The following is a 27,032-nucleotide window of genomic DNA, read 5'->3' as shown; positions in this document are numbered from 1 at the left end:
TTCAGAAAGAAAAACAGAAGCATGGGCAAAATTTTACCAAGCCAATACAAGTAAACAAAAAGTGACGATCACAATTTCTTTTTTGGGGGGGTAGCGGGGAGCGTCCTGATTTTGAAGGGGGGGTGGTCACAAAACTTTTTAATACCAGACAAGATTGAATTTGAACTCCAAATCACTATATGAGACAAAAAAAAGTTTATAAAACAAAGAGGTTAAAATTAAAAATTAGAATATACTAGTTATGAATCTATAGTATATACCAAATAACTTGGATATACTAGTGAAAGGACAGAAACTATTGAAAAAGAGTTCTGCTTTTCTTTAGGATACAGGAAGTCACAAGAGAAAGCTCCTCTCATCCTAAAAATGAGATACAGCTGGAAACGTAAAAACAACACTTTTCGTGAACCTATCCGAGAGCTGAGTTACGTGGCAAAGGATTGAACTAAATGTTTAAAAAGTCCCAAGTTCCTCTAAGGACTGCTGGAACACACAAACGGCTTCAAACACACGGCAGTGAACAAGAAGACGACCTGGTTTCCATAAGAACAGGTAAGAAAACATCTTGCTAACTGTGCTCTATTTGTGTCATCGGTTCTTTGTTGGGTTATTTTTTTTTTTCTTCTCTACCTGCCTTCTTTTGGATTAATTGGATATGTTAGTAATGTTCACCTACCTTCACTATTGGCTTCTTACTTTTACCTTTTTTACTTTTAGTTGTTCCTCTGGGTTTTGCAATATAGATCCTTAATATCACATTTTACCTATGTGGCTTTTACCACTTACGTTGTAAGAAATTTATAATGGGATGCTTAACATTTCTTCCCCTTCATATGCTATATCAATTGTTGAATTATATTTTAATTCCACCTATTTCGTAATCCTTACAACACCTTGTTACTATTTTGCTTGAGACATTCAGTTATCTTTTTGTGAATTTTTCTGAAATTACCTAAGAAGAAAGAAAATCTAAATGGCCAATTACCATAAAATAAATATGGTTGTCAAGTAGCTATTCCTCCATAGTACCAGACTGAGGGTTTTCAGAAATTAATTCTAAAAGAAAAACATAAACATATATTACTTAAATTATTCTAGAGTGTAGTAAAAAAAAAAAAAGCAATTTTCCAAATGCTTTTTATAAGGTGGCCAGGTCATCGATATCAATGTGTAAAATAGATTTCACATACACAAAAGAAAACTAGCAGTCAACTAACTAAACTGAAAAAAATCCTAAACAAAATATTAGCAAGCAGAATCCATTAGCACATTCCAAGAATTATATAAGAATATAGCTGAGTAGAATCGGATTGTTTTAGTACTACAAAGATGATTTAAGATTAGGACACCTAATAATTTAATATAAAATTAAAAACAAAAACAAGAGAGAAAGTTCACAGGGTCACTTCATTAATTAGGTGACACATTTACTGGCTATAAGAAATATTTCAAATAATAGTGGCTTAAACAAAATGAAAGTTTACTGCTCTATTGGAAGTAGGAAATAGAAAGCTTACTTCTCTGGAATAGACTGAACATAAGCAGTTTAGAAATGATATAGTGGCACCCTAGTGTTGAGGTGCTTATGGTCTCTATTAAACTTAGAGGGGTAGTAGACATTAGGCTATATCAAATAGCATCTGCCATAGATACTATTAATTATCCCCATTAATGATAATAATAAGACTTTTTTATTAAAAAGCAGCAACCTTTGATTTTAAAAAAATAGGTAAATGATAGGATAAAAATAATAAAAACTATTAGCAAAATATGTGTCTCATTCTAAAAGCCTGAAATATAGCTAGAAAAAAAATTCTACAAGCATCCTTATTAAAATCAGGACTATTCAACAATTTTCTTACAGATATTAGCCATTACAAATAAAAGCACATGAATGAGAGAAATAAAATTCATTAAGGACAAAAAGAACTTTGATGGGATGAGCATTGGGTGTTATACTATATGTTGGCAAATCAAACTCCAATAAAAAAAAAAACACAAGAAAAAAAGGATGAAAAGAACTTATCAGTTGTTTCGGTTATCTATTGATGCATAGACCCTACACCTAAGAATTATGGACTTAAAATAATAGCATTTACTATCGCTCATGATTATGTGGGTTAATTAGGCAGTTCTTTACTCTCTACAGTAATTCAAACTTTATATTTTAAATCATCTAATTAGTATGCAATCTAAGATTCTAATGTTAGATAATGTTCAACAATTTGGAGAAACATTTTCAATACTGAGTAAATCTTAATCTGTAGATCTTTGAAAGGTTTTGCTCACATGTTCCCTTTGACGTGGTTCTCTAAGGAAGAAAAGTAAGACCAAAAAGAAAAAAAGGTAGGACAATATTTAGTTTGTCCTCATTTAACTAAATGATGGATATGTTTCAAATCCAAGATTTCTGTGGTTAAGTTTTTAGACGACTTTTTCAACCGGTTTCACAAAGTAGTATTATGACTCATACATATAGAGTTCCAGACACAGTGCAGAAGCAGGAGGCTGATTGAAAGCCCAGCATCAGAGAAATGAAAATGATATAGATGTATAACCAAGGTGGACGTGGCGGGAGAAATGGAGAGCTTGTACATGTGAACTTTCATCGGGAAGTTTCTGGGCACGTTAAAGTATTTTCTGGCTGTCACATGACACCATTTGATTCGTCTGTTTGTTGTTATTTTAAAGCTTACTTCAACAATTTTAGAACGTTTTCCAGGCACATAGAACTATTTCTATGTTTTATCCCATAACGTACTTAAAGTATTTGGTTCTCTTTGATGTTGACTATATCCAACTTGGAAGCTAAACTATGAGTTATGTGAGATTTCAATAATACTTTCCTAAGGTAATCCACACTTTTCATCAGCAGTCTTCTGTCTTCTCTTAAATATTAGAGACTACATCCAACATTTTAAAAAGAGGCAACTGTGTTTGTGACATCATATAGGTGCCTGGTATTATTTCTTCCTATCTCAGAAAACAAAGGAAAGTAAGTCTAGAGTAATGAATGATAAGACAGTTTTTTGAGGGGGAAGGGCCAACTCAAGAAAATAAAAATGTTACTTTTTTGTCTGCCCCACATTTCTTCCTTTTGGAAACTTCCTGTCTTGCATGTCAGGTGTTTCTGGTAGGATTGTCAATTAAGGGGCCACTTCTGTGCCCCAAAGTTTGCATGTATCCAAGCAAGGATAATTAGAGCTCTTGTTTGGTGACTGAGATGGAAACTGGGAGATGGGGGGTGGCCTATCTCCTTGTATAAGTTGAGGAAAAGCATGTAAAAGGAATGTTAAGATTCATTTTTCTCACTATGGGGAGAGCTTGGCAAAGGATAAAGTCAACAGAGAGGGACCCACAGGGACACAGAGAGGGATACAGAGGTAAATGTAGAGTGATAGAGTAACCCCAAGACAACTTTCATGGATTATAACAAAAATAACTTAAATAATGGGGTGCACTATTTAATTTCATCAAACTATTTTCAACTGTTTTGGAAACAAACCTATTTGCAGGATCCAGCTTTAAACCTAAAATATTAAATACCACACATCAACAGTCTTTATACCTTGTTTTGTCTACCACACTTACTAAAATTATACTTATGCACCTCCTGTTAGCATTACCATTCTTTTCCTTTTTTTTTTTTTAATGGAGTGGGGAGGGGAAGAAGGCGAGGGAGAGAGAATCTTAAGCAAGCTCCATGCCCAGTGTGGAGCCCATCTCGAGGCTCAGTCTCACAACCCTGAGATCATGACCTGAGCTGAAATCAGGAGTCCAGTGCTTAACTGACTAAGCCACCCAGGCACTCCTAGCATAACCATTCTTATGAAATGGTGTCTGTGTAGTTATTTGAATTATATTTTGCCCATATTTTACAAAATTTAGTGGAAAACTGAAATGAATATGCTAATATTAATGGGTTTAGATAATTTTAGTTGGGAAACAAACTTCTTTTTAAATTGGCTTAAATTTCCAGGACTTCAATTTCATATATATATAATACCTATACAATGAAGCTTATAGGTTATGCTATCTCAAATAATGGCAATAAATTGTGTGATTATTTCTAATATTTCTAACACAAAGAATAGATCTATAATCAGCTTTGTGTGTGTCTTTATGTGTGTGTTTGTGAATACACATCTACCCAAAAGTTAAATTAGGAAGGGATTAGTTTGACAAAAAGGATCTTCATTTAAGAATCCCACAATTCCTATAAGTGATAGTCATCTATTATGTACTATAAATTTATGTAATACTAATTTATATATAATCTTTCCAGGAACCATCTATTATATGAAGTTATATAATTGAAACCTCCTGATTAAAATTTTACTATTAAATTGAAGGATTATGATTCTTAAAATATATTAACAATAATAGTACACAAACATAAAATCTCCTGAAATAAACCTATTCTCTTTAGAAATATAGAACCTTGAGAGGATCTTAGGTATCTCATTTAATCCCTTCATTTTCATATTGAGTACCCAGATGTCTAGAGAAATTTAGTTGACAATTAATGACAAAACCAGTAGTAGAACGTTGCATTTCTAGCTAGTTCAGAAGTTAAAATATAAATTTCTATATCTAAATGTTTTGTGTTATTTTGGGCCTTGTGAAATATGACAATCCATGTATTATTTTTACATAGAGTGGGAACTTATGAAAAAAATCTGTATACTACTTCTTTTCTATTTTAAGTATCTAAAATTGACAGTTCTTCCTCCAATATACAAAAAGCTCCTAACAGTCCCTCTCCCTTCACCCTATAGGTAAAAACTAAAAACTCTGAACAGAATGAAAAGTTCAGCAACATAAGTGCTCTAAAGAATTGACAAAAGCAGACATATTTTAGAGGAAAACTAAAAGTTGGGAGAAATAGTGCAATGTGGCTAAAATACTGAGAGAAAATCTGCTTTTTGTCCAGAGGAACTAAAAGAAGGAGCCATGATAAGCAGAGTTGTGTGTATAAGAGAGAAAACAGAAAGAGAAGAGTCAAATAAGGCAAATCCAAAAATTGGGGGAGAAGCAGTCTGCCCAAATTGCTGGTTAACCCTAGAACCACACATGTGCTGAGCTGATTGAAGGGAGTGTGAATTGAGATCTGAGTTGCTATTCACCATAGGCAAGGCAGAAGGTTCTGTTTAAACTTAACCAAACTAACCACTTGCTAAAGCAAAAACATGGAGGTTCATCAGAGGAATATAACCAAATTCAGAGTCTCTACAACATAATCGTGTATACTGCACTATATAATGAGCGGTATACAACCCAAAACCATTTGATACATGAAGATCCAAGAAATGTGATCCATTCTCTAGGGAAGAGATAATCAGCAGAGACCAATTGTAAGATGATCACTATGTTAGAATAATCAAAGATTTTAAAGCATTTACTAAAACTATGCTCAATAATACTAATGAAACTATGCCTGTAATGAAAAAAAATATGAAAATTAGCAGAGGAACTACAAAAAAAGAACCAAATTGAAACGGTAGAACTAAAAAATGCAATATCTGAAATTTTAGAAATTCATATGATGGGTTACATAAAGATGACAGTGGAAGAACTCAGTTAAAGAGAGAGGAGAAAAAAAGGTAGAAATAAAGTATAAAGACCCTTGGGTACTTGTAGTAGAGTATCAAAAGGGTAGTTAGAATTCCAGAAGGAGAAAAAGAGAATGAGGCAGAAGAAAATCTGAAGAAATAATAACCAAAAACTTTCCAAGTTTAGTGAAAGTCAAAAATTTATAATCCAGGCATTTCAGTGATCTGAAACAAGTGTAAAGAAAACCAAGCCTAGAGACAACTTAGTCAAACTGCTTAAGACCAAAGCCAAAATACCCCACAGTTTTTGACCATGCAAAGTTCATTCTTAATGTTACGGATTTAAAAGAAATAACTAATTCTGAAAAAAATATTTGAAAACTTTGTCTTGAGTTCCCTCCCCCGCAAGTTTCTATTACATAGTTATGTACAACCTTAGAAAAGTTTAGGAAATTTCAGGGCATCTGGGTGGCTCAATGGTTGAGCATCTGCCTTTGGCTCAGGGCGTGATCCCAGGGTCCTGGGATCGAGTCCTACATCAGGCTTCCTGCAGGAAGCCTGCTTCTCCCCCTGCCTGTGTCTCTGCCTCTCTGTGTGTCTGTCATGAATAAATAAAACCTTAAAAAAAAAGTTTAGGAAATTTTGTAAAATAAGTTGTGTCAATAGAATTATTACAGAAAACTGAGGAAAAGTTTAAGTAATGGGCTTACTTAAAAGTAACAATTTACTAAAATATACAAAAGTAAAAAAGAAACTCATAAAAGTTATTTTTATTTTAGTGTTTTGGAACATAGAATTTATAGTCCAGTCTTTTGAATATAGCCAAATTGCTTACATTTATTGTATATTTTAATCAAATATATTTAAAAATAGACCCTTTAAGCAGTGAAAGTTCGAGAACCTTATAAGGTGTATAAACAATTTTCTATATTTCCTTACTCTAAACAGAAAATAGGGTCAGCCCTACAGCATCATCTAGTGCAAAATTAAGTAGGATGAGGTTGGGAAGATCTGTGTTCTAGTACTGGTTCTAGCCATGAATATAGCCTTAACAGAGTCTCTTAACCTCACTTGTGTTTCAATTTCCTCTTAAATACCATGTTGATTTCACATTTTTTGTGATAAACATAAGAGTACTGAGTAAGAGAGTGAACTTTGTGCCAGACTGGTTTGAATTCTGGCTCCCCCACTTATTAGCTATGTGGTCTTGAACAACATAGCCACTTTATGTTTCCTTATGTTTATGTATTCCCTTATCTACACATGAAGCAATATCCCCTTCATAGGAGTGTTGAATTAAATGAAATAATGCATATTAAGCTCTGATGTCGGCGCCCAATAAGTATTAGCAATTAGTTGTTTTTTAAAATGACCCTGAAATGTGAGGTACAAATGAAAGCACTAGTTAAGTGAATAATAAATACAATTCCTTTTTGCATATTAGAATTCTAGGGCAGGAACATACTGAGGGCATGACTAAGAAAACAGAGAAGCTCTGTAATGGAAACAGAAACAATAATGAATCAGATATTGTTTCATGTATAGGTGACAATTGACAAAAACAAATCTTGAGACATTAAAAAAATCAATTAATATCTTATGTTTATTTTTGATTCAAGGATACGTAGAAGTATTCAAATCGCTAGTTGAGTACCTCTACCTGGTAATTTTTTTCTCTACATTTTTTTTTTCAAACATTTTGTTATAAACGAAAGTAAGCTATATTTCTTCAACTCTGCCCCTCAAAGATGTCTTTTATTTTGAACCACTACTAACACTTTCAACATCACAAAAAGTGCATTGGTAGAAGGTGTAATTTATTAAGTAAAGGGTATCGATGAGTTACTTGAACAAGTTTATTAGTGAAGGACATACCCATATGTGCTGAAAACGTAGAGAGAGCCCGGAACTGTGGTTCTAAGTACACAATTGCCAAGTCCTGGAAATGCTATTTCAATAGCTTTGGCAATAATTATAGCTTAGAAATGTGGGTTATTAATTTCCAAGAGTTTAAAGCACTGTTGTCCCTATGGCTTACATTTTCCTTCTGGTGTACCAGGATGTAAAGATAATGATGTGCTTGTTTCATATCTTAAAGCTATAAAATGCACATTTCAAATATATATTTTTTCTCTATATGTAATATACTTTACTCAAATATTTCACCTATTTTACTAGCTGCCTCATTTCTTTTTCTTGGCAATTATTTTAAATACTGCTTTAAAAAATCGAACAGTTACAATTCTAGGCAGTCAGGCAAGTAATTAGTTGGTGTTTTTAAGACTAAATTTTATTTTAAAATATTCTTAAATGTGGTCATGTGAAAATACCCCTTATTTTATTTTATTTTTAATAAATTGATTTTTATTGGTGTTCAATTTACCAACATACAGAATAACACCCAGTGCTCATCCCGACAAGTGTCCCCCTCAGTGCCCGTCACCCATTCACCCCCACCCCCCGCCCTCCTCCCCTTCCACCACCCCCAGTTCATTTCCCAGAGTTAGAAGTCTTTATGTTCTGTCTCCCTTTCTGATATTTCCCACACATTTCCTCTCCCTTCCCTTATATTCCCTTTCACTATTGTTCATATTCCCCAAATGAATGAGAACATACACTGTTTGTCCTTCTCCGATTGACTTACTTCACTCAGCATAATACCCTCCAGTTCCATCCATGTCGAAGCAAATGGTGGGTATTTGTCGTTTCTAATGGCTGAGTAATATTCCATTGTATACATAAACCACATCTTCTTTATCCATTCATCTTTCGATAATACCCCTTATTTTAAAGCTCATTTTCATTGTTCCTCCCTTAGCCTTTTCTATTTCTCACATGTCTTTTGGGAGATGCACAGCTGAAACTGCACTAAGCCATAAAGAAATCTGAGGTTACTAAATAGTGTCAAGGAGTTTTCTCCATCTGTTTCATTCTGCCTTACAGAGTACTCACAGACTAGGAGTTATAAATGGAACAGGAGATCTTCAGCACTTAAACGACGTTGTCTGTATTTGCATTTAGAATATACTACTAAATCCTTCATACGAAAGAAGGGAATGTTTTCTATTAAACGTTTAAAATTTTCTTTCATTTAGTGTAAGTCCAATTGTATTAAAAACAGAAGGAAACAAAACCAAGAAGCCCTATAAAACACCATAAACCAGCAAAAGAATGGATAAATTTTAAAATAATGGTGGGGTGCCTGGGTGGCTGTTGGTTAAAGCACCTGACTCTTGGTCTTGGCTTAGGTCTCAGTATCAGGGTGGTGAGTTCAAGCCCTGTGTTGGGTTCCACGAGAATAATAGTTACTAACCAATATCTAGAGAAGAACATAATTATTATTGCAGAAAGATCGTGAGATATGGAGTCAGCCAGAACTGATCTTAAAACTGGCTATAGCTCAGGATAAAAAACTGGACTCCCAAATCCTTAGCTCTGATCTGGGAATGATGTCAACTGGGCAGTTGGGACAATGATTGGTCATGCGTCAGAATCTACATCTGTTATTTGGGTAGTGATTGGTGGACTGAGTTAGCTATAAAGTTTGTACTTTATGCAAGTACTCTCAGTTAATATACCGTGTTAACAGGAATTTGAACTATATTGTTGGGGGACTGGTGTTACGTAACTGAAACCCATGCATGTCAAAATGTGCTAAGACTTTTTTTTTTTTTTTTGCCTACTAGACTTTATGCTATTGTCATATATTTAACTTTTGTGTTCTAAACTGCACGTTATTTTTGTATGAGCAATTATCTGGCAAAACATTTAAATAATTAAAAAAAATCTTACATATCACCCCATATGTTAATCATTTCTAGTGTTCATCATTCCCTCATGTAAACCCACATTTTCATCTAATATCATTTTCTGTCAGCTTGAATAAAAGACATCCTCTAGAGACACCTGGGTGGCTCAGTGGTTGAACATCTGCCTTCGGCTCAGGGCATGATCCTGGGTCTGGGGATCAAGTCCCACGTCCGGCTCCCTGTGAGGATCAAGTCCCACGTCCGGCTCCCTCTGTCTGTACCTCTGCTTCTCTCTCTGTATCTCTAATGAATAAATAAAATCTTAAAAAAAAGACATCCTTTAATAATTTCTTCTCATGACAGTAATTCTTTCAAATCGTATATATCTATATATCTATAGAAATCTTTATCTCATTTTTGCCTTTGAAGGACATTTTGCTGGGTATAGAATTCTAGGTAGGCAGGTTTTTCCTTTCAGTGCTTTAAAGATATTTCTCCACTGTCTTCTCAGATTTCCTGATGAAAATTCTTGTTATATTCATTTTTGTTCGTTTTTATCTTTATTGCTTTTGTTTTATACAGGTTATGATGTGGCTTTGTAGTTTAATATTCCTTGTGCTTCAAGTTCATTGGATTTCTTGGATTTGCAGATTAATACTTTCCATAAAATCTGAAAATTGTTAGGTCGTTATTTTATTCAAACATCTTGTATATTCCCCTCCCACTTCCTCCTTCAGACTCTAATTAACAATACACTACGCTACTTGAAGTTGTTCTACAACTCACAGTTCATTAACTTTTTTTTCATTTTGAGTAATTCCTATTGATATGTCAAGCTTATTACTAATCTTCTGCAATAATTTGCCATTAATCCTACGTAGTGTTTTCATCTCAGATATTGTAGCTTTCATCTCTAAAAGTCTGAATTTAGTCTTAATATCCTCCATGTTTCTACTTAACTTTTTGAACACATGTAATACCTGTGGCTGTTTTAACATCCTCATCTGTTAATTTTAACATCTACATCAGATCCAGGTTTGCTTCAATTGATTCTCATTATGGGTTGTGCTTTTGCTTCTTTGCATGCCTAGTGATCTTTAATTAGACAGTCATTGTTTATTTTAGCTCATAACTGCTGGGCATTTTTTTTCTTTAAATATTTTTATATTTTGCCCTAGGACGCAGTTATGTGGGAATGGTTTGGTCCTTTGTGACCTTGCGTTTATGATTTGTTGGGGGTGGGCCCAGGGCAGTATGACCTAAGGCAAATTGTTCCCTACCACTCAGACAAGTTACTACCCAGTGACCTTGGTTGGTGAGAACTGGCATTGTTACTAGACCCTTGTGAGCACCACTCAATGTTTGTTCCCTCATCCTTTCCAATGTCTCTTTCTCTAGCCTCCATAAGTGCTAATCAGTACTGACTTTAATTCTCAAGGGGGATCATCTGCAGATCTCTGATTCAGTCTTCTCACAGGTAATCTGTGCTGTGAACTCTGGCTAACTGTCTCCCTAGACTCTTCAGCTTCATTTTCTCACTCACAGTCTCTACTAGATTATTCCTCAATTCTGCTGCCTTGCATCATGGTCTGGAAACTCCCTCAAGGCAGGAAGCCGGGAAAATCATAGGGCTCCATCTGTTTTTCTCATTCTCGGGTTGTCTTGAAATCTACTTTTCCATGTAGTTTGTTCTTTGATTCTTTAAGCAAGAAGAGTATACGCAGTCCTTATGATTCCATCTTAGCTCAAAACAGAAGTTAGAGCTTTTAAGAAACTACCACTTCAAAAAAAAAAAAAAAAAAAAAGAAAAGAAAGAAAAGAAACTACCACTTCTTGAGTTTTTGTGTATATCAGTCTTGGGGTATATCAGTTAGAGAAACTACCACTTCTTGAGTTTTGTGTGTATATCAGAGAATATAATTATCTGAAAACACTATTAAAATACTTTTCCTTTTCCCAATTACAATCTGTGTGAGCTTGGACTTAACAATAACATATTGTAACAAATTAAATGCAGAATACCAGTCTTCCATATAGTGTGGATCTAACCAGAAACATTAATTTTATTACTTGGATCAGAGTTTTACTAGCAGCTTGAGGTATGCCATTTCATCTTAGCCTAGGCAATTAAGCTTTCCCTAATAGATTTAAAACCAGAACACCCAGAAGTTACTAAAATAGCGAAGTAAAATGAGGACATTTTAAATGGCTATACATTTTATGTATTTCTCTACTCTAGTGGTTGAATGAAAAAGGTGATCTCTCTGTGGTTTCACCTAATCAGTACATACCCACCCGCTTATGTACACATAAAGTAGGAGTCATCAGTATACAGCAACTGCGACTAGAAAATAATTCTCCTGGGCTGTACAGTCAAGCTATAGAATTCTAGCGAGTCTTCTGGCACACTTGCCCAAAATGTTACAGTTCTTTCCTGTACATACAATTCCCATAGACAAATAGTTCTTATGAATAGTTTCCAAGAATGACAGTATGGCCAACAATTAAGATCATGGTATTTGAAAATATACTGCTTGGGTTCAAACCCTAGCTCCAACTACTTTCTAACTGTGTGACCTTGAGAACATCACTTAATATGCTTACTTCAGCTTCTTTTTTTTGTAAAAAGGTGGTAAGAAGTGTTATTTACATAGTTGTTTTGAGAAGAAAATTAGTTACGGGAATTTCTTAAAATCATGCATGTAAAGAAAACATTTAGCAACTTATATAAGTTTAGCAATTACAGTTTCTTTTCAATCCTGTTGGCTATTAGCCAATGAGCTTTAAAAGCACACATATCTGAAATCGATCCCTAGATGTATTCATCTATAAAATCTAAAGAAGGTACAACAAGTTTATTGTTTTGTTTTTGAGTCCCATGAGTGATTCTGATCATCACTGGGAAGAACTGAAGATCATGGTTAGATTTTAGATAAATTATCACTTACACTAATCAGTTATGCCACATTTAAATTGATCCTCAAAACATCTTCTAATCCTGAATAGCTCAGGGAATCAGAATCAAATTGCTTTGAGTTGGGGGAGCCAGAACTCTGCCATCAGAATTTATCCAAATTCATAAAATACTTAAGTAACCACTGGATATCAGTATTGAGTAGATAGAGATGAGTAAGGTGCCTCTGTTCTCAGGAATGTAAAAGTTAGTGATAATAGAGTATGATATAAACACTGAACCCAAGGTATGGTCCATGCCTGCATACGACTGACTGACTGTGTGTGTGTAATAAGCAAAGTCTCTGCAGTAGACTTTCCTGTAATCATGGCATTATTAATGTCAAGTTCTCCCATGACCAGCCTGAGATGCATAAACAGCAGCCAAGCTTGAGCTGGAAAAGAGCTGCCAGGACTACCAACTGTGCCTTCTTCTGTGTGGACACATTTCCTAGAGACTGGGAAGAGCCAACCTAGAGAAACTATCTACATAGCCATCTGTGTTCACTGAAGGGCCACAAATCCTGACTGTTTCTAATAAAAGCTAAAGGAAAAAGGTGTTACAGTGTTACTCCACTAAATACACGAAAACACAATTTTCAGAGTGATATAGCTCTATATAGTCATATCTTAAAATACATTTAATTATTTTGGTATTATCATTGCTCTAAGACACCTGAATAGGGGTGAATGCACTAATAGGTGTTTCACATCTATAACTTTCATCAGGTCTCCTAAAGTGATTTAGGATAAACAGAGCAACCTTACTGTCTACTGTCCTTATGACCTCTACTTAGATTTTCTGGCTTAGTTATTTCTAAATAAAAAAGAAAAAAATAGAGCAATAGAGATAAATTAGTAAAGTCAGAAAATTAATTAAGGAAAAATTAAATAGTTACAGGAAAACTAAAAAGAGAATGACTCTCATTTTTATATCCTGGAATGATGAATTCTTTAATACAAGAAACAATGAAAAAAAAAAAAGAAACAATGAGCATTATTTATTATTAGACAGTCCTTAACGTACTTTGAGTTACTATTTTTAGTTTTATACTATGAAATAATTAATGCTTCTATAAACAAGCTATTTTATATACTAATTAATACTCTAAAGAAAATGGTATAATTGTCTAGGTGTTCATTAGAATGAAAGCAATCATTCTAATCCCAGCACAGCTTTAACTTGCCTTGTGACTTTAGAATAACAGTATTCATTTCTTACCCATACAATAAAGAAGTTGGAACAGATGACACCTTAAAAAGGTTCTGACAGTTCTCAATGTTAATAATATTATATTACTTATATAGCCGGTCTACTTCCCTTTTTCTAAACTTCTTAAATCAGCATTTTCCCTAAAAACAGTGGAGAATTTCCAAAATGCACGTTTTAGAAAACTATAATTAAAATCTACTTCAGATTAGGAATTGAAAATAGTAATTTCCTTATAAATAAAACAAAGTCCTTGATTTCCCACCAAACATGTTCCTAAGAATAGGGAAGTATTTTTAGAATTCAGAAATGTATAAACTTAGAAACAGTTATTGAAAGTAAAACTATAAAAAAATAGTCTTATTTACTTAGTGAGTTGAAGCTTTGTGTTAAGAAGTTACTACAATAAAAAAATTAGAAGATTACCTATTTTTGGATGACCCACAATACTTAAAAATATAGCTACTTTGCTCTGTATAATTCTGCAACGTAATTGCTAACTTTCCTGAATTTCCAAAACTTATATGCAATTACTTTCACATACCTCTCCAAGGCAAGGTTTCATTGACCATTGCAAACATTGATTTATTAAATAAAATAGAAGTCCATTACAAATAAAAAGAAGTCCATGCTTTATTAAGTCAGCATTAAATTTCTCATAGAGAAACAAAAAATATATATATTTCCTATCATAGATAGCTATTAACTGTCTTTGTGAAGTCTTCCAACTAATATTTCATAGAAGAAATCAAGTTAAGTGGGAGCTGCTTTTACTGATGATGCCTGTGCTTTGGCCATCCTTCGAACCAGGGCTTCTTGTCTTTTTCTTTGAATTTCTTCAGGAGAATACTTTTTATTTTTCTCTTCTTCCTCTAAAAATTAAACAAAATATAGATATTATTCTTTTTAGACTACAGAAGTCATCTTGAATATGAGTTTTTACTTTGTTACCCAGATTTGCTACATTGGTATTAACTATTAAATCACATAAACTACTAAATATGAGGTCTCTTGTACAGATACAGTGCCCTAGGCCAAAAGAAAAATCAAGCACTGATCAATCTGTCCCTATTTTATACACCTTTTCATAATGTGATAAAATTCATTTGATTAAAACTGTACATTTTAACTTCCTAACACATAATTCTTGTGAATAAGGACATCTAACTTATATAATCAACAAATGAGTAGCTTTTAAAAACTGGGATTTAAAATGTTATATAAAGTTTAACAGAAAAGCAGTCAAAAGATTATGAATTAGATACCAATACCTCAACGAGTTTATTTTTACTATAAGATAAACTATACTAATATTCAACTAACATTTTTTCCTTTAAAGAGCTCCAAGATTTTCATTTTAGCCATTCAGGAAAAATGTTTTAGAGTGAAATCCATCATGTCAATAACCATATAATTCACTTCAGATATTTTTATTTGGAAGATACATTTCATATAAATATTAGAAACATTTCAAAAAGCAGAATATCTGAATAAAATCTTCAATTTGAATGTCTTTTTAGCTTATAGAAATGTGAAGCATTCTGACATATTCTATGCAGCATATTTTAGTGTATACTTCAGGTAAATATACTATACACAATGTGTTTTAAATGAACGAAACTAATGGAGTTTGATTTTAATAACACATCCAATTCTATCCCTGCCAGAATACTGAGTTCTAATAAAATGAATTTAATTCCACAGTTTAGTCACTTTGAGCTAAAATATTAGATTATCTATACAATGCTAATAAGAATCAAACTTTAAAATTAGCAAACGTGTTTTCTCACTTAAAGGATGTTTTAAAGTTAAGACCATCACTCTAACTCATATTCACATGACCTTGTATTGGTAAAAATGTTGCTGTAAAATCAGCCTCTCAAAGAATAAGAATCTGTAGTATTGTTGGCAGAGAAATATTTACACTAAAATCTAGACAAAGGTTCAGACTTTGTTATTTATCTCTTGTTAAAATAAGGGAGATTATTTGTCCAAAATAAATTATCTGCCTCCCCTTCCTTTCTTGGTATAATTGGAAATGGGAGAGGGTGTTCAGGGTAAAAGATAAATATTTCAGATAAACTCCCCAGATTACTCTGATGCCTTATTTATTTCCTAAACTAATTATCTCACAGATTTGTAGCTATTTTTCCTTACAGAAAGATGCTACAAGATACTTTATAATTAGCTTGACTAATTGTCTAATATTTTAGTCTTGAGGCTGAGACATATAAACTCAGAATATACACATACACAGTTGCATTCAAATGGACCATAAGTCTGGAAGGAAAACAAGTTAATAATCCATGATAGAAGATAAGAACATAGCTCCCTAAAACTAATTGGCTTGGTGATATTCTTGGAAAATAATTTAAAATGATGTAAATAAAGTCACACCATGAAAATCTGATTTAGAGAATCATCCATTTTTCCCAGCAGCCTTTTCTTTAACTCAATCTTCAATAAAAAATACAAGGCGAAGTCTCAAACTATTGCAAATGTACAAAGAAAACAGTGGCTCTTCTTAATCTTTATCCTAAAGCGGAAGTCAGAAAAAATTTTTTTTTGTAAAGGGCCAGAAAGTAAATATATTAACCTTTGAAAGTCATATGGTTTCTTGTTGCAACTGTTCAGCTGTTACAGTAGCATGAAAACAGACAGCCACAGACAATACAAATGACGTGACGGTTTTCAAATAAACCTTTATGACAATGAAATCTGAATTCCATGTAATTTTCAAAAGTCATGAAATAATACTCTTTTCCTAATTTTTTCAAATATTTAAAATGTGAAAACCACCTTAGCATGCTGGCTCTATAAAAACAGGCTATGGGCTGGATCTGGATAGGCCATGGTTTGCCAAACCCTGCCTTAAAGCAATGAGTTAATTAGTTAATTGGGCTTTTAGGTCAGAGATATTCTCAGGAGAGCAGCTTGTCACATCTACATAACAAAGTAAAAAAGTAGAAACCATAGAAAATATCAAGAAAGTTAATGTTAAATAGGAGATTACCTATGTACTATCAGTAAACTTAAAAAAATTGGTAAGATAAACTCAAAGACAGATTATCCACCCATAAAAAATGCAGACAGGATGGTAGATAGTAGTTTTGGGAAAACTCAAATATTCCAGAGTATTATAGTCCTTAACAGTATTATAGTCTTTAACATAGTTATATGAAAATAAATTCATGTTAAGAGTAGGTCCAATTATTTATACTTATTTAAATATAAATTTAAGTATTTAAAATTATTATGGGTTGACTACAATTTTTAGAGTTTGAAAATATCTAGGCTATAATGTAGAGAAATATTCATTTTCAATGTTGATAAGAATATAAATTGATATACCTTTTGGGAAGATTTGATGGCATCCATCAAATTCAAACCATTCTCTTACATTAATTTTTCAATAATTAACAGATAAAATCACACGAGCATGGAGAAATTTACGTAGAAGTATATTCACGGGAGGATTGTTTATAATGCAAAAAATGCAACCAGACTGGACTTTCCATCAAGAGAGAATCGCAGTATGTCAGTATAACGACATACTATGTAGTCATTAAAAGGACTGAAACAAAACTGTAACAGGAAAAGATAGCTGTATTAAATGAAGGCAAGACCAAGGTGCCAAATAGTAGGTACATAGTACATGATTCCATCTTATTACATAAATGTGTATGCACCCAGGTGTAAAGACGCACAAACAAGCACACGTTTTTATTTGCACAGAAAATTCTACAAGATGTATTCCAAACTGTGAACTGTGATATCCCTGAGGTATGGCTGCGAGAAAATATAGAGTAGAAAATGTATTTTATTTTTTACTTAAAATTAATCTTGTTTTCTTTCTTTTTAAACAACCAGCGTATTACTATTACAAGTTAAAAAAAAAACTACATAAAGGGTGGGATCATTTAATAGGAAGGTTGTAGCAGTAATGCCAAAAAAAGCATCACCTAGGATCTAAACAGAAAACAATGATCTAATGTTAAAAGAAGCTAAAAACTCCCTCACCTTTTTAGCATTGATCTACATAATAGATAAGAATCCTAATGTTAGCCCCAAGTGAGGAAGACTGATGAAGAAAATCAATAATCACAAGCTAGCACAGTAAATGCTTAACAGAATTTAACACTGGGTATTGGAAAAACCCAGAGAATGTGAACCTAAATTATCTACGTGGACAGAAACATACTGTGTTTTAAGGACTAATGGAAAATGGGCGATCAGATCTGGGGTATGCATGTCGGGGCACTATCCTCGTAGCGAAGGAAGGAAAAGGCATCTGTAAAAACATGAGGCTGTGAGAAAGAGCTGGACATTAAGATGTACAAGTAGTTATGCCAGACACAGTCCCTTTTAAAAACATCACAGTTACCAGTGAATAACAGATTCTTCATATCAATATGATATTTATTAAAATACTACTAAACATCCTCTAAGTGGCAGATGCTGTGGTAGGCCTAGGTATTTACACACAGGACAGACAATAATCAGTACTTACTTGCAAATTGTGATGAAAGAAATGAAGGAAATAAAAGAGATGATGGAAAATAGCAAATAAAAGACCTATTTATATTTATAGACTGCAGGGAAGGGTCTCTGTGAGGAGGTCATACTCAAACTGAGACCTGAGGATAAAAAAGCAAAAGATGGAATGGGGGGGGGCAGGGCGGAGAATAACATGGTCAGAACTACTGAACTAGGAAACTATTCTGTTTAAGGAACTGAAAGACAGCTGGTGTAGTTGAAGGTTACCAGGTGACAGAAAAAAGAAGAAAGGCAGGATAGGAAGTGATAATCCAGGGCCTTGTAGATGAGGGTAAATTGGAATTTTATTTGAAAAATGATGGGCCAACAATGAAGGTTGTGGTTGAGCACAGGAATGCCATCTTTGCCTATTTGTTTTTAAAAGATTATTCTACTGTTTGGAGACTAAAATTGAAAAAGGACAGATAAAAGAACTACAATCTTGTCAAAAAATGTTGGCTGGCGTAAGGCTGGTTAGCAGTTAAGAGTGAGAAAAAAGGACAATTTTGAGATGTATTTTTTTTTTTTTTGAGGCTGAAACAATGGAACTTGATAAAATTGTGGGAAAGGAATCAGAAGAACCAAAGATGACAGGTTGTACTGAGTAAGTAAATTACAATTCTAACTATCACAACTAACAGAGTTTTATATCACATATTATGTGGCAAATGTGTTTAATTAGAATGCTCTGAATTTTCAAATATTCACCTCAATGTCCTGTTAAACACAGGAATAAGATTATTCAAGTTTTAAAACAGTATTCAGTAAACACAGTCTTAGAGCAATGTATCTAAAAGTACAATTTTCTAGGAAATAATTCAGAAAATATTCAACAAATATTTATTACCTACTATATGCTAGTTGCTGTATTAAAAGCTGGGAAAGAATCTGATGCGGTCTTTTGAAAACATAATTCACCCACCCTTTGTATTTTAAGAATTCTGGTAAACATCACAGTTTTTTGCATTTTAGATATTACACAAATTCAATAGAACAAATAACTGGTTTAGCTACTTTCCCAGGGGATAACTTCCAAGGAAAACTATTTTATACATACCTTTTGAAGGCTGTTTCAAAGATTCAGAATGCTTCACCACAGACTGCTGTTGATTAGTCTTCCCACAAAACGGGTTGATAGGAGTCTTATTTTTCTCTAAACTCTGTGTAATTTTGGTATCAGAAATATTTCCTGGCATACAATTTTGATTAAACTGGGAAAGAATGTGAGAATTTTTCATCTTTATAAATGTATACTTAGGAAATCTCACTGGTCTGTTAAGGTCACTCTGAGCTCCATCTGTTGTGCTCCTATGGGATAGATGCTGAGTACTTAATTTTTTTTTGTAAGTAGTAGTTTCTGTATTCCGAGGATTTGAATTCACATTCAAACTTGAACTTCCGGTAAGAAGCGATTCGGTACTGTTCACTTGTATTGGAACATCACTGTTGTTCCGGGGATAATGTAGATTATTGATCTGACAATTTGAGTTCTGAGAGTATATTGTCAAATTAGTCGTGGCACCTAAAAAGCTTGGAGAATTTCCACAAATTTCTTTTTCCATCTTCACTGGTTTATTCAATCGTGATCTATTTGTGAAAGAGGTGTGCCCTGAAATGCTGCTCGGATTCAAATGCTTTGATTGCACCAACTGACTTTCTTGTTTATATGAAGTAAACATGTTTTTGGCTCCGTGTCTGGAACTATAATTGATCTCAAGTTTACTTTCTGATAACTTGCTGTCTTTTCTAATATCTTGTTGCTGAGTTAGTCTTTCAATATCATCACATGCTTGGTATAATAAATCATCATCTACATCATCTGCTTCCCAGGTATTCTCTAGTTGATGACATGCTTTAACAATTTCATTGGCAAATGACGGATCATTCCAGTCATCAAAGAAAGAACCTAACTTTGATGCATTAGTCTGATTTGGATTATAAACACTGGTTTCATTGCCCAAAGCTGGAGAGCCAAAAGGATCTATATTAGCAGGTGCTTTACAAGACTGATTGTAAACGGACTTACTTTTTCGTTCATTAGAATATCCTGTGTTCAAAGTGGACTTTTCAGAAATATTTACATTAGAAGTAAATTTAGTGTGTGTATCTTCTTTTACTTTTGTCAGATTAGATGCAACTGCACAGTCTTGAATTTTGTCTTGAACAACAGTTTTATTGAAAGATTTCTCAATTTTATTGAACGATTTCTCAAATTTCATTTTATTTCCAGTGGATGATAATTTGTTTGGTTTATCATTTAGATTTAGTGAAAACCTGTCTTTTCCAGAATCTATGGATTCTTCATTATGTGTCTTTGAAGGGAGATCTTGTAAAATTTTTGAATCCCCTAACCTGGCATCTAGACTTGTATTCATTCTTGACTTATTTTTATCATTTTTGGTGTTAAAATTATAAATTCCCTTTTGTTCAGGATTTTCAGCTGTTTTAGGAGCAGGGAAAAGTTCACACATTTTGCCATCCTGTGTAACAAAAGGTTCATTACTTAGTAAGTTTTCCCAATCATCCTCAAAATCACTGGTAGTAAATGCATCAAGGTGTGTATTAAAAGCTTCTGGCTTCTCAGTATAAGAAGTCACACATGATTTTGTCATTCCAGGAGCGTCTTCTTGACAAAAAAGTGATCCTGGGGTTTTATCTGTCAGTTTTTCAGGGACCAGAGTTTCATTAATAATGATTTTCTCCTCTTTCAAAGCACTTTTCTTTCCAAAGGTAGTATTATTCGTGTTCAAAAAAGCATTGGACAGATCTTGGCTGAACTGTCCACTACATTTCTGAGTAGAGCCATCAAAAATGTCATTAAAAGCTGCTTCAGCATTTTGATCAAATGGCTTTTGACTGCTATTGTGATCATTTACCACAGACATTTGGGTGTTTTCTTTTCCTGGTTTCTTTATTATGGCATTATCTATTTCAGGAACTATATCATGTAATAACTGCATCTGTACATTATCTATATAATTGCTTAAAGTCTCTGCTTCTGAAATTGTCTGGATAAAATCATGATTTCTCTTGTTTTGCTCTTGCATCACATCTAGTTCTTCCATATTTTTATCAAATTGTTTAGCCAATTTCATAAGTTCTTCCTCTCGATTTTGTGTTTTTAACCTATTGATAAAACATTTTAGAAATTTTAACTATGAAAACTTCTAAGAGTCACTATAAATATTCATTTATTATTAACCTTTTTTAAATACACTAAAACAAAATTTTAACATTTACAATTATTCTAAGTCTAAAATTTTTCATGTCAAAACTAAAAAAAATTTATAACCATTTTGATAATATATACAAAACCAAAACAAAATATTATTAAAAATATTTACTTCACTGAATGTCAGAAAAGCTGAAAAGTTTGAACTTACTTTGTGCAGCTGATTTTTGCTCTTGATTTTCCTTTTGCTACACTTGGGGTACAAGGAATAGCAGTCTCACCAATCCACACGCCTAGCATGGAGTTTGTTGATGGTTTTTCATCCTTTGGCAGAAGGGAAAAAAACAAAACAAAACATGTACATACCCCAAAAAAAAGAAAGAAAGAGAGACAGAAAGAAAATAAGAAAAAAGAAAACTAAGTACATTGAATTATTTTCCTAAAGCAATAAAATCTGGTAAGGTGACAGTTACTAAACAAATTTCAGAACAATGAGAAGTTGAAGGATGGCAGTAACATGCTGTTAAGAAGTGATCCATTTATGTTTCAGGAAATGAAAACATTCAGAACCAATGATTCCTTATTTTCAAAATTAAGTTGTAAGAATTTAATTAACAAATGCATATTCAACAGTAAAAGCAGTTTTTTTTTTTTTTCAAGAGAAAACCGACTGACTTATTAAGGATAGAAATACATATGGAATTCTTTCCTCATCATCTGGTTCTTCAAATCTTCCCTACCCCCTTATAATCTTTATCTAAAGTTGGAGAATCCATGTTGACCTGAGTTGAGAACACAGAATTAAGCTCAGGACTGATTTAGTTAAGTGCGATGTTAAAACTGATGCTAAGAATAAGGCAGGCATAAAGGACAAAAATAAGGAGAGAAAGCAGAAAAAGAACTTTAACCACTATAAAGGATAGGAAAGGGCCATTTTAATCCTCAATGTTTTTGCTACTGCCTTCAGTCATGCAAAAAAATTAGAAAATGAGTTTACTCATTAGTTATAAACCAAATCAACAAATCAAATGGGTTAACCATTTTCTACTCTATTTTTGTACTTAGAATGAACATAGTACATAGAATGAACATAAATGTCACATAAGCTGAAAATAACTGTATTACTAGATTATAGAATACTTGAAAGCATGGACTGATCTTATGATCAGCATCTAGCAAAATGCTAGGCATGACAAAGATATCAGTTTATATTTATTTGCTAGATTTAGGTGAAAATGTCCCTATAATTTGATACTTTAACTTCCTCAATCAATACGCAGTTTTCTTAGACCTCAGTTAAACCTAGATTTTTAGCTCCACGAAATACTGCAGTAAATCAATCATTTTACTTTCAGACTCAATATATATTTTCACTTTTGTTTCAACAACCTTGAATTTAGAGAAAATACTCAATGACTTAATAATGCACCTTTTGTCCATTTATTAAGTATTTTTAAATGTATTCAATTTTTAGAGAACAGTATGACAACTTTTTATGTCCGACTTATATACACAAGAGCCCTTTGTATGATTTTATACTATTTGTTATATTTTTAAAATATCTCTAATAATAATTGCATAATTCATTGATTTCTAACTATAATCCAGGTGCTATATAAGGCATTTGAATACATTATTTAATCCTAAAGAGTATTTGGTGTAAAGTTGTATAAAAATGATGAAAAACTACACATCCTCAAACTATTATGAAAAGCATCCCTCAAGAAAGTGAAACGACTGTCCAGTGAAAATAGAAGTGCATTAAAAAAAAAAAAAAAAGCCGTCTCTGTAAATACCAAGGTGACTTAAATAACTATTTGAAGGGGTTAACTCACCTAAAAATAAAAAACATGAATATGTCATTCTGAGAACATGACAATCTTTTAAAAAGACTACCAAAGATTTATATGCTTTAAAAGACTAGTTATTTAAAAATACTACCAAAGATTTGTATGCTTTAAAAGTGCCTAGTTGAAAAGAGTAACATTTAAAAGCAACTAATTTCACTGTATTTTTTTCTTATACACAAGTTATCACTTGCATATTGTTGCCATTTCTTTATGTGAGCTATTATTTCCAGCCCACTTGGTAAAGGGTCCAGTAATTTACTCAACTATCTTTTTATCACTATTTAAGCTGGCCAGTCCAAACACATTTTATTATGCTTCTTTCATGTGAAACCCACAATTAATGAAGATCTATTGTTAACTTATGAAGTAAATAGTATTATGGCATAAAAGCTATTTAACTAATGAACTGTATGTAAAATGAGTTTCTATGACATGCCAAACATGGAATGTAGAGCTAGTAGCAACAGAGTTGTTTTGGCTGTGCTAATTGTAATTTTGGATATTTTATAGCCACTAAGAAAGACTTTATTTCCTGTCTCCTCCACCTGGATGATGGTAATTCCTTATAACCACAGTTTGGGACAATGCCATCTATTGTTTATGGTGAACATTATGTAGTCACTCTCCAAGGGTATGTCAAGGAAAAAAATCCCGTATTTCCTACAGAGAGGACAATGAGCAAAAATAAGATGTTTTCTGAATTTAAATATTGTTAAATAAGAAAAAAGAGAGGACAGTAAAGAGGTTCAGAACAGAAGCTGCATTAAATTTATATTCCTATTTCATTCAAGCAGTACAGGAACTGAAATAAAGAAAAAGGAACTTTTGAGAATGTTCTATGACAGCAAATAATTTAACTATCATAATGAACTTTAAAATAACCTCCCATTTATAGTGCTCTATGTTTATCAAGAATTTTTATCTAATTTAATCCTCATAATAGTCCAATGGAGAGAGCAAGCCAAGTAATAATTCTAGTTTATGGCTGAATGAACTAAAGTTCTGAGAGCTTAAGCGACTTGCTTATGGTCACCCAGTACAGGAAGTAGACAGAACTAACTTCGATCCAGTGTTCTTTCCACTTTTATGAGCATTTCTCAAGTATTAAGAACAATTTCTATTGGGAAAGAGTGTGCTATAGACAGCAAATACCAATCACAAATAACTTTAAAAAGCTTAAATTTTAATGTCTGTTATTCTAGTAACTTTAAAAACGATGCCATATATTGTCAAACACAACATTAAGAACAAAATTAACACAAACTTCTAGTCGAAAATCATTACTCTAAAAAAAATTAACAAAAGACACATGCTTAGGAAAATATATATTGCCAATTATTCATCATGTCCCTTTTTTCAAGACGTACATTCCAGCAGTACAAAGGGCAGAGGTAACCTTTGCTGCTCTGTTTTCAGAAAAGAGAATCGTAAAAGACAAAACATTTCTCATCCAAGTGAACAACACGTGGGCCTAGTGGCATAGTTTTCGGTTTTAGAACAAGCTACGAAACTAGCGATATTTACCTGAGGAGCAATACGATTAACGATATGTGAGATTTCATCACTATCTGCGGTGTAAATCTGTTTTTTTCTTCCTTTACCTAAAGAACAAAGACATTTCTCTAAGTGGGAAACAAAAAAGATTAGTCTTTAAGAGTAGCAGTCACCTCCTAGAAAACAATTTTAATTGGCACGGGCTTGGAACCGCTGTGCACTGATGCCACAGGCCTATCAGAACCATCACCCGAGATTCTCAAGACACATCTGTGGTGTGAAAGTCCTGTTACTACCCTGCTGAAACCCTAGAGTCAAATCCTCACCCCCTTGCCAAGTATTTACCCAGATGAAAAATGTTAATTAGTAATACATTACCTAACTGTTTCGTCATTGGAGAATTCTGATCCCAAAAGATATCATTCTGTCCGTCTGGATCATTAGGGGAACTGAAGGTAGAGGACAGTAAATCCATTCTCGGCACTCTCTTTGGGGTCTCATATCTTTCTACATAAAATAAGATTAAAACGACAAAAACAAAAACAAAACAATCGTTGCGTTGTCAAGCGTTACTTTACTTCCTGATACCCCAACTTGGTCGGACATCCTTTAGACCATTTTTTTTTTTTTTATAGCGCAATTATAGAATCTCCTCCCAGACAGGAGTATATTAACTTAACGACCGAAATGTTTCACCCAAGAATCCTTGCGACGCTTCACAAATCTGACATGGTAAACAGCAGGTGTCTTGAGATGACCCAGTAAGTAGCCCTACCGACGTGCAGAGGCCAGGGCGTTCCGCTCATTACAACTGGAACCCGGCGGCTTGGGGAACCACCTGCCATCTATGGACGGCATCTCACACACATCAAAAGGCTCCCGGCGGAAAACTTCAGTAGAAGCCTGTTTAGCCCCCTTTCATCACCACCTCTATCCGACTTACACTAATCACTTCCAAAAAAAAAAAAAAAAAAAAAAAAAAGGCAAAACAGCAAAGCAGCTTTAATTATTTAATTTCCCGTTTCCTGCTGGGAAATTCGTAGCACCACTTTACAATTCCCACAAACGCTGGTGTCTGTTCATTCCAGAACTGCCTTGCGCGCGAGCCCATTGAACAGATGGGAACGTAGGTCGTGTTTTTGAGAACACGCTTTAAAGGAAGCGCTTTTGGGGGGGGGGGGTCACAGTTCCCGGGGCAGGATGTGTTAGAAAGATCCTACAAAAGACACAACAGGGGCGGGCAGGGGGGTGCTCAGCGGGTTGGCGCCTGCCTTCGGCCCAGGGCGTGACCCCGGGTCCCGGGATCGAGTCCCGCGTCGGGCTCCCTGCGTGGAGCCTGCTTCTCCCTCTGCCTGGGTCTGCCTCTCTCTGTCTCTCTCTGTGTGTCTCTAATGAATAAATAAATAGAATCTTTAAAAAAAAAAAAAAGAAAGAAAGAAAAAAGAAAGCCGGAACGCCAAAGATTGTCTGGGATGAAAGGGCTCAGCAGGGGCCCCGGGGTTCCTCGGGGTGACGTCACCACGGGCGTCCTCGCGATGACGTCAGACGCGGGGACTTCCGGTGAGTTCATCACCGCCGAGCTCCGCGTGCGCGGGTTCCGCGGGGGTGCGCCGTCCCCCGCCCTCGCCCCGCCGCGGGCCGCCACGTGCACGGCGCCGCACCGCGCGGCTCAAGCCTGGGGGTCGCGGCGGCGGGTCCCTCCGGGGGCTCCCCCCGCCCCCCGCCCCGGGTCTGCGCACTGCGAGCGGCGCCGGGAGCGCGGGGAGGCCGCGGGGCCGACGTCTCACCCTCGGGGTTACTTTTACTGCACGAAGCGGCCGCCGGAGGCTGCTCCCGTTGCCGCGCGGGCCGGGGACGCGGCTCTGCCGACCGCAGCCGCCTCTTCCCCGGCTCGGCCACCGAGCTGCCTTCCTCGGCCGCGGCCGCCTTGAGCGGCGTGTTCTTCAGGCCAGGGCTGTCCCCATGTTTCCTTCGCCGACTCATTGCCTGCCGCCCCCCCTCCAGCCGCCGCCTCTCCGGTTCACATTTTGCAACGGGAGGAGCGAGGCGGCGGAGCTACACACGGGACTCGGCGCCAACGGCCGCCGCCATTTTGGCCGACGGGGCGCTCGAAAGAGGCGGCCGCTGATTGGCTGCGTCCGGGCGAGGGGGCGGGGCGACGGGGGTGCCGGCGGCGTGCGCTTCCGCCTCCCGCCTCCGAGGCCGGGGGCGGGGCGAGGGGCGGGGCCTCGGCCGGGCTGCAGGTGGCTGGACGTGGTTGTCAGGGCGCGTGCGCGGGTCCGCTCTTGTCCCTGCGAGTGCGGCAGGTGGAACAGGAGTCGGTCCCCTGGCAGGCAGCTTTGTGCTGAACTTAGGGCTGCAGTCACGCGTTGCTCAGATGTACAGAATTGTGGCTTTTAGTATTTTAAAGAAAGAAAGATGTAGATTAGGAAGGAAACACTAAGCTATTTTTTTTTTTCGTAGATGATGTGTGCATAGAAAAAAAAATCCAAAAAGTATAGAAGCTATTAAATCTAT

The 27,032-nt window shown here is 35.0% G+C and overlaps 1 protein-coding gene and 1 long non-coding RNA gene across 4 annotated transcripts in view; one reads left to right on the top strand and one right to left on the bottom strand.

Annotated features, from left to right (window-relative positions):
• Nucleotides 1-494: 494 nt before the first annotated feature.
• Nucleotides 495-27,032, top strand: part of LOC129511848 (uncharacterized) — a 38,341-nt gene continuing 11,803 nt past the window's right edge. The window contains exons 1-2 of the long non-coding RNA XR_008664925.1: nucleotides 495-552; nucleotides 18,533-18,603. This is a non-coding gene — a long non-coding RNA (uncharacterized LOC129511848). The remainder of the gene's footprint in view (nucleotides 553-18,532; nucleotides 18,604-27,032) is intronic.
• ETAA1 (ETAA1 activator of ATR kinase) lies at nucleotides 13,267-26,620 on the bottom strand. 3 transcript variants are annotated; one of them, XR_008664924.1, is made up of 7 exons: nucleotides 26,303-26,620; nucleotides 24,894-25,022; nucleotides 24,546-24,622; nucleotides 21,383-21,495; nucleotides 19,057-21,125; nucleotides 16,815-17,048; nucleotides 14,227-14,335 (listed from the first exon to the last, which is right to left on the bottom strand). XR_008664924.1 is itself a non-coding variant. In XM_055328944.1 (6 exons), the coding sequence occupies exons 1-6, from the start codon at nucleotides 26,496-26,498 to the stop codon at nucleotides 14,217-14,219; spliced, it is 2,703 nt and encodes a 900-aa protein (XP_055184919.1). In that variant the 5' UTR covers nucleotides 26,499-26,620; the 3' UTR covers nucleotides 13,267-14,216. The 3 variants fall into 3 exon arrangements, 2 of the variants coding, with proteins under 2 accessions (XP_055184919.1, XP_055184920.1); XM_055328944.1 differs by lacking the exon at nucleotides 16,815-17,048 and having other exon boundaries at nucleotides 13,267-14,335; XM_055328945.1 differs by lacking the exon at nucleotides 16,815-17,048 and having other exon boundaries at nucleotides 13,267-14,335; nucleotides 24,894-25,903; nucleotides 26,303-26,432.

Source organism: Nyctereutes procyonoides, unplaced genomic scaffold (genome assembly GCF_905146905.1).
Source record: "Nyctereutes procyonoides isolate TBG_1078 unplaced genomic scaffold, NYPRO_anot_genome, whole genome shotgun sequence".
NCBI lineage: Eukaryota > Metazoa > Chordata > Mammalia > Carnivora > Canidae > Nyctereutes > Nyctereutes procyonoides.
The sequence above is the reverse complement of the archived record's forward strand: the minus strand, read 5'-3'. Positions and strand labels throughout refer to the sequence as shown.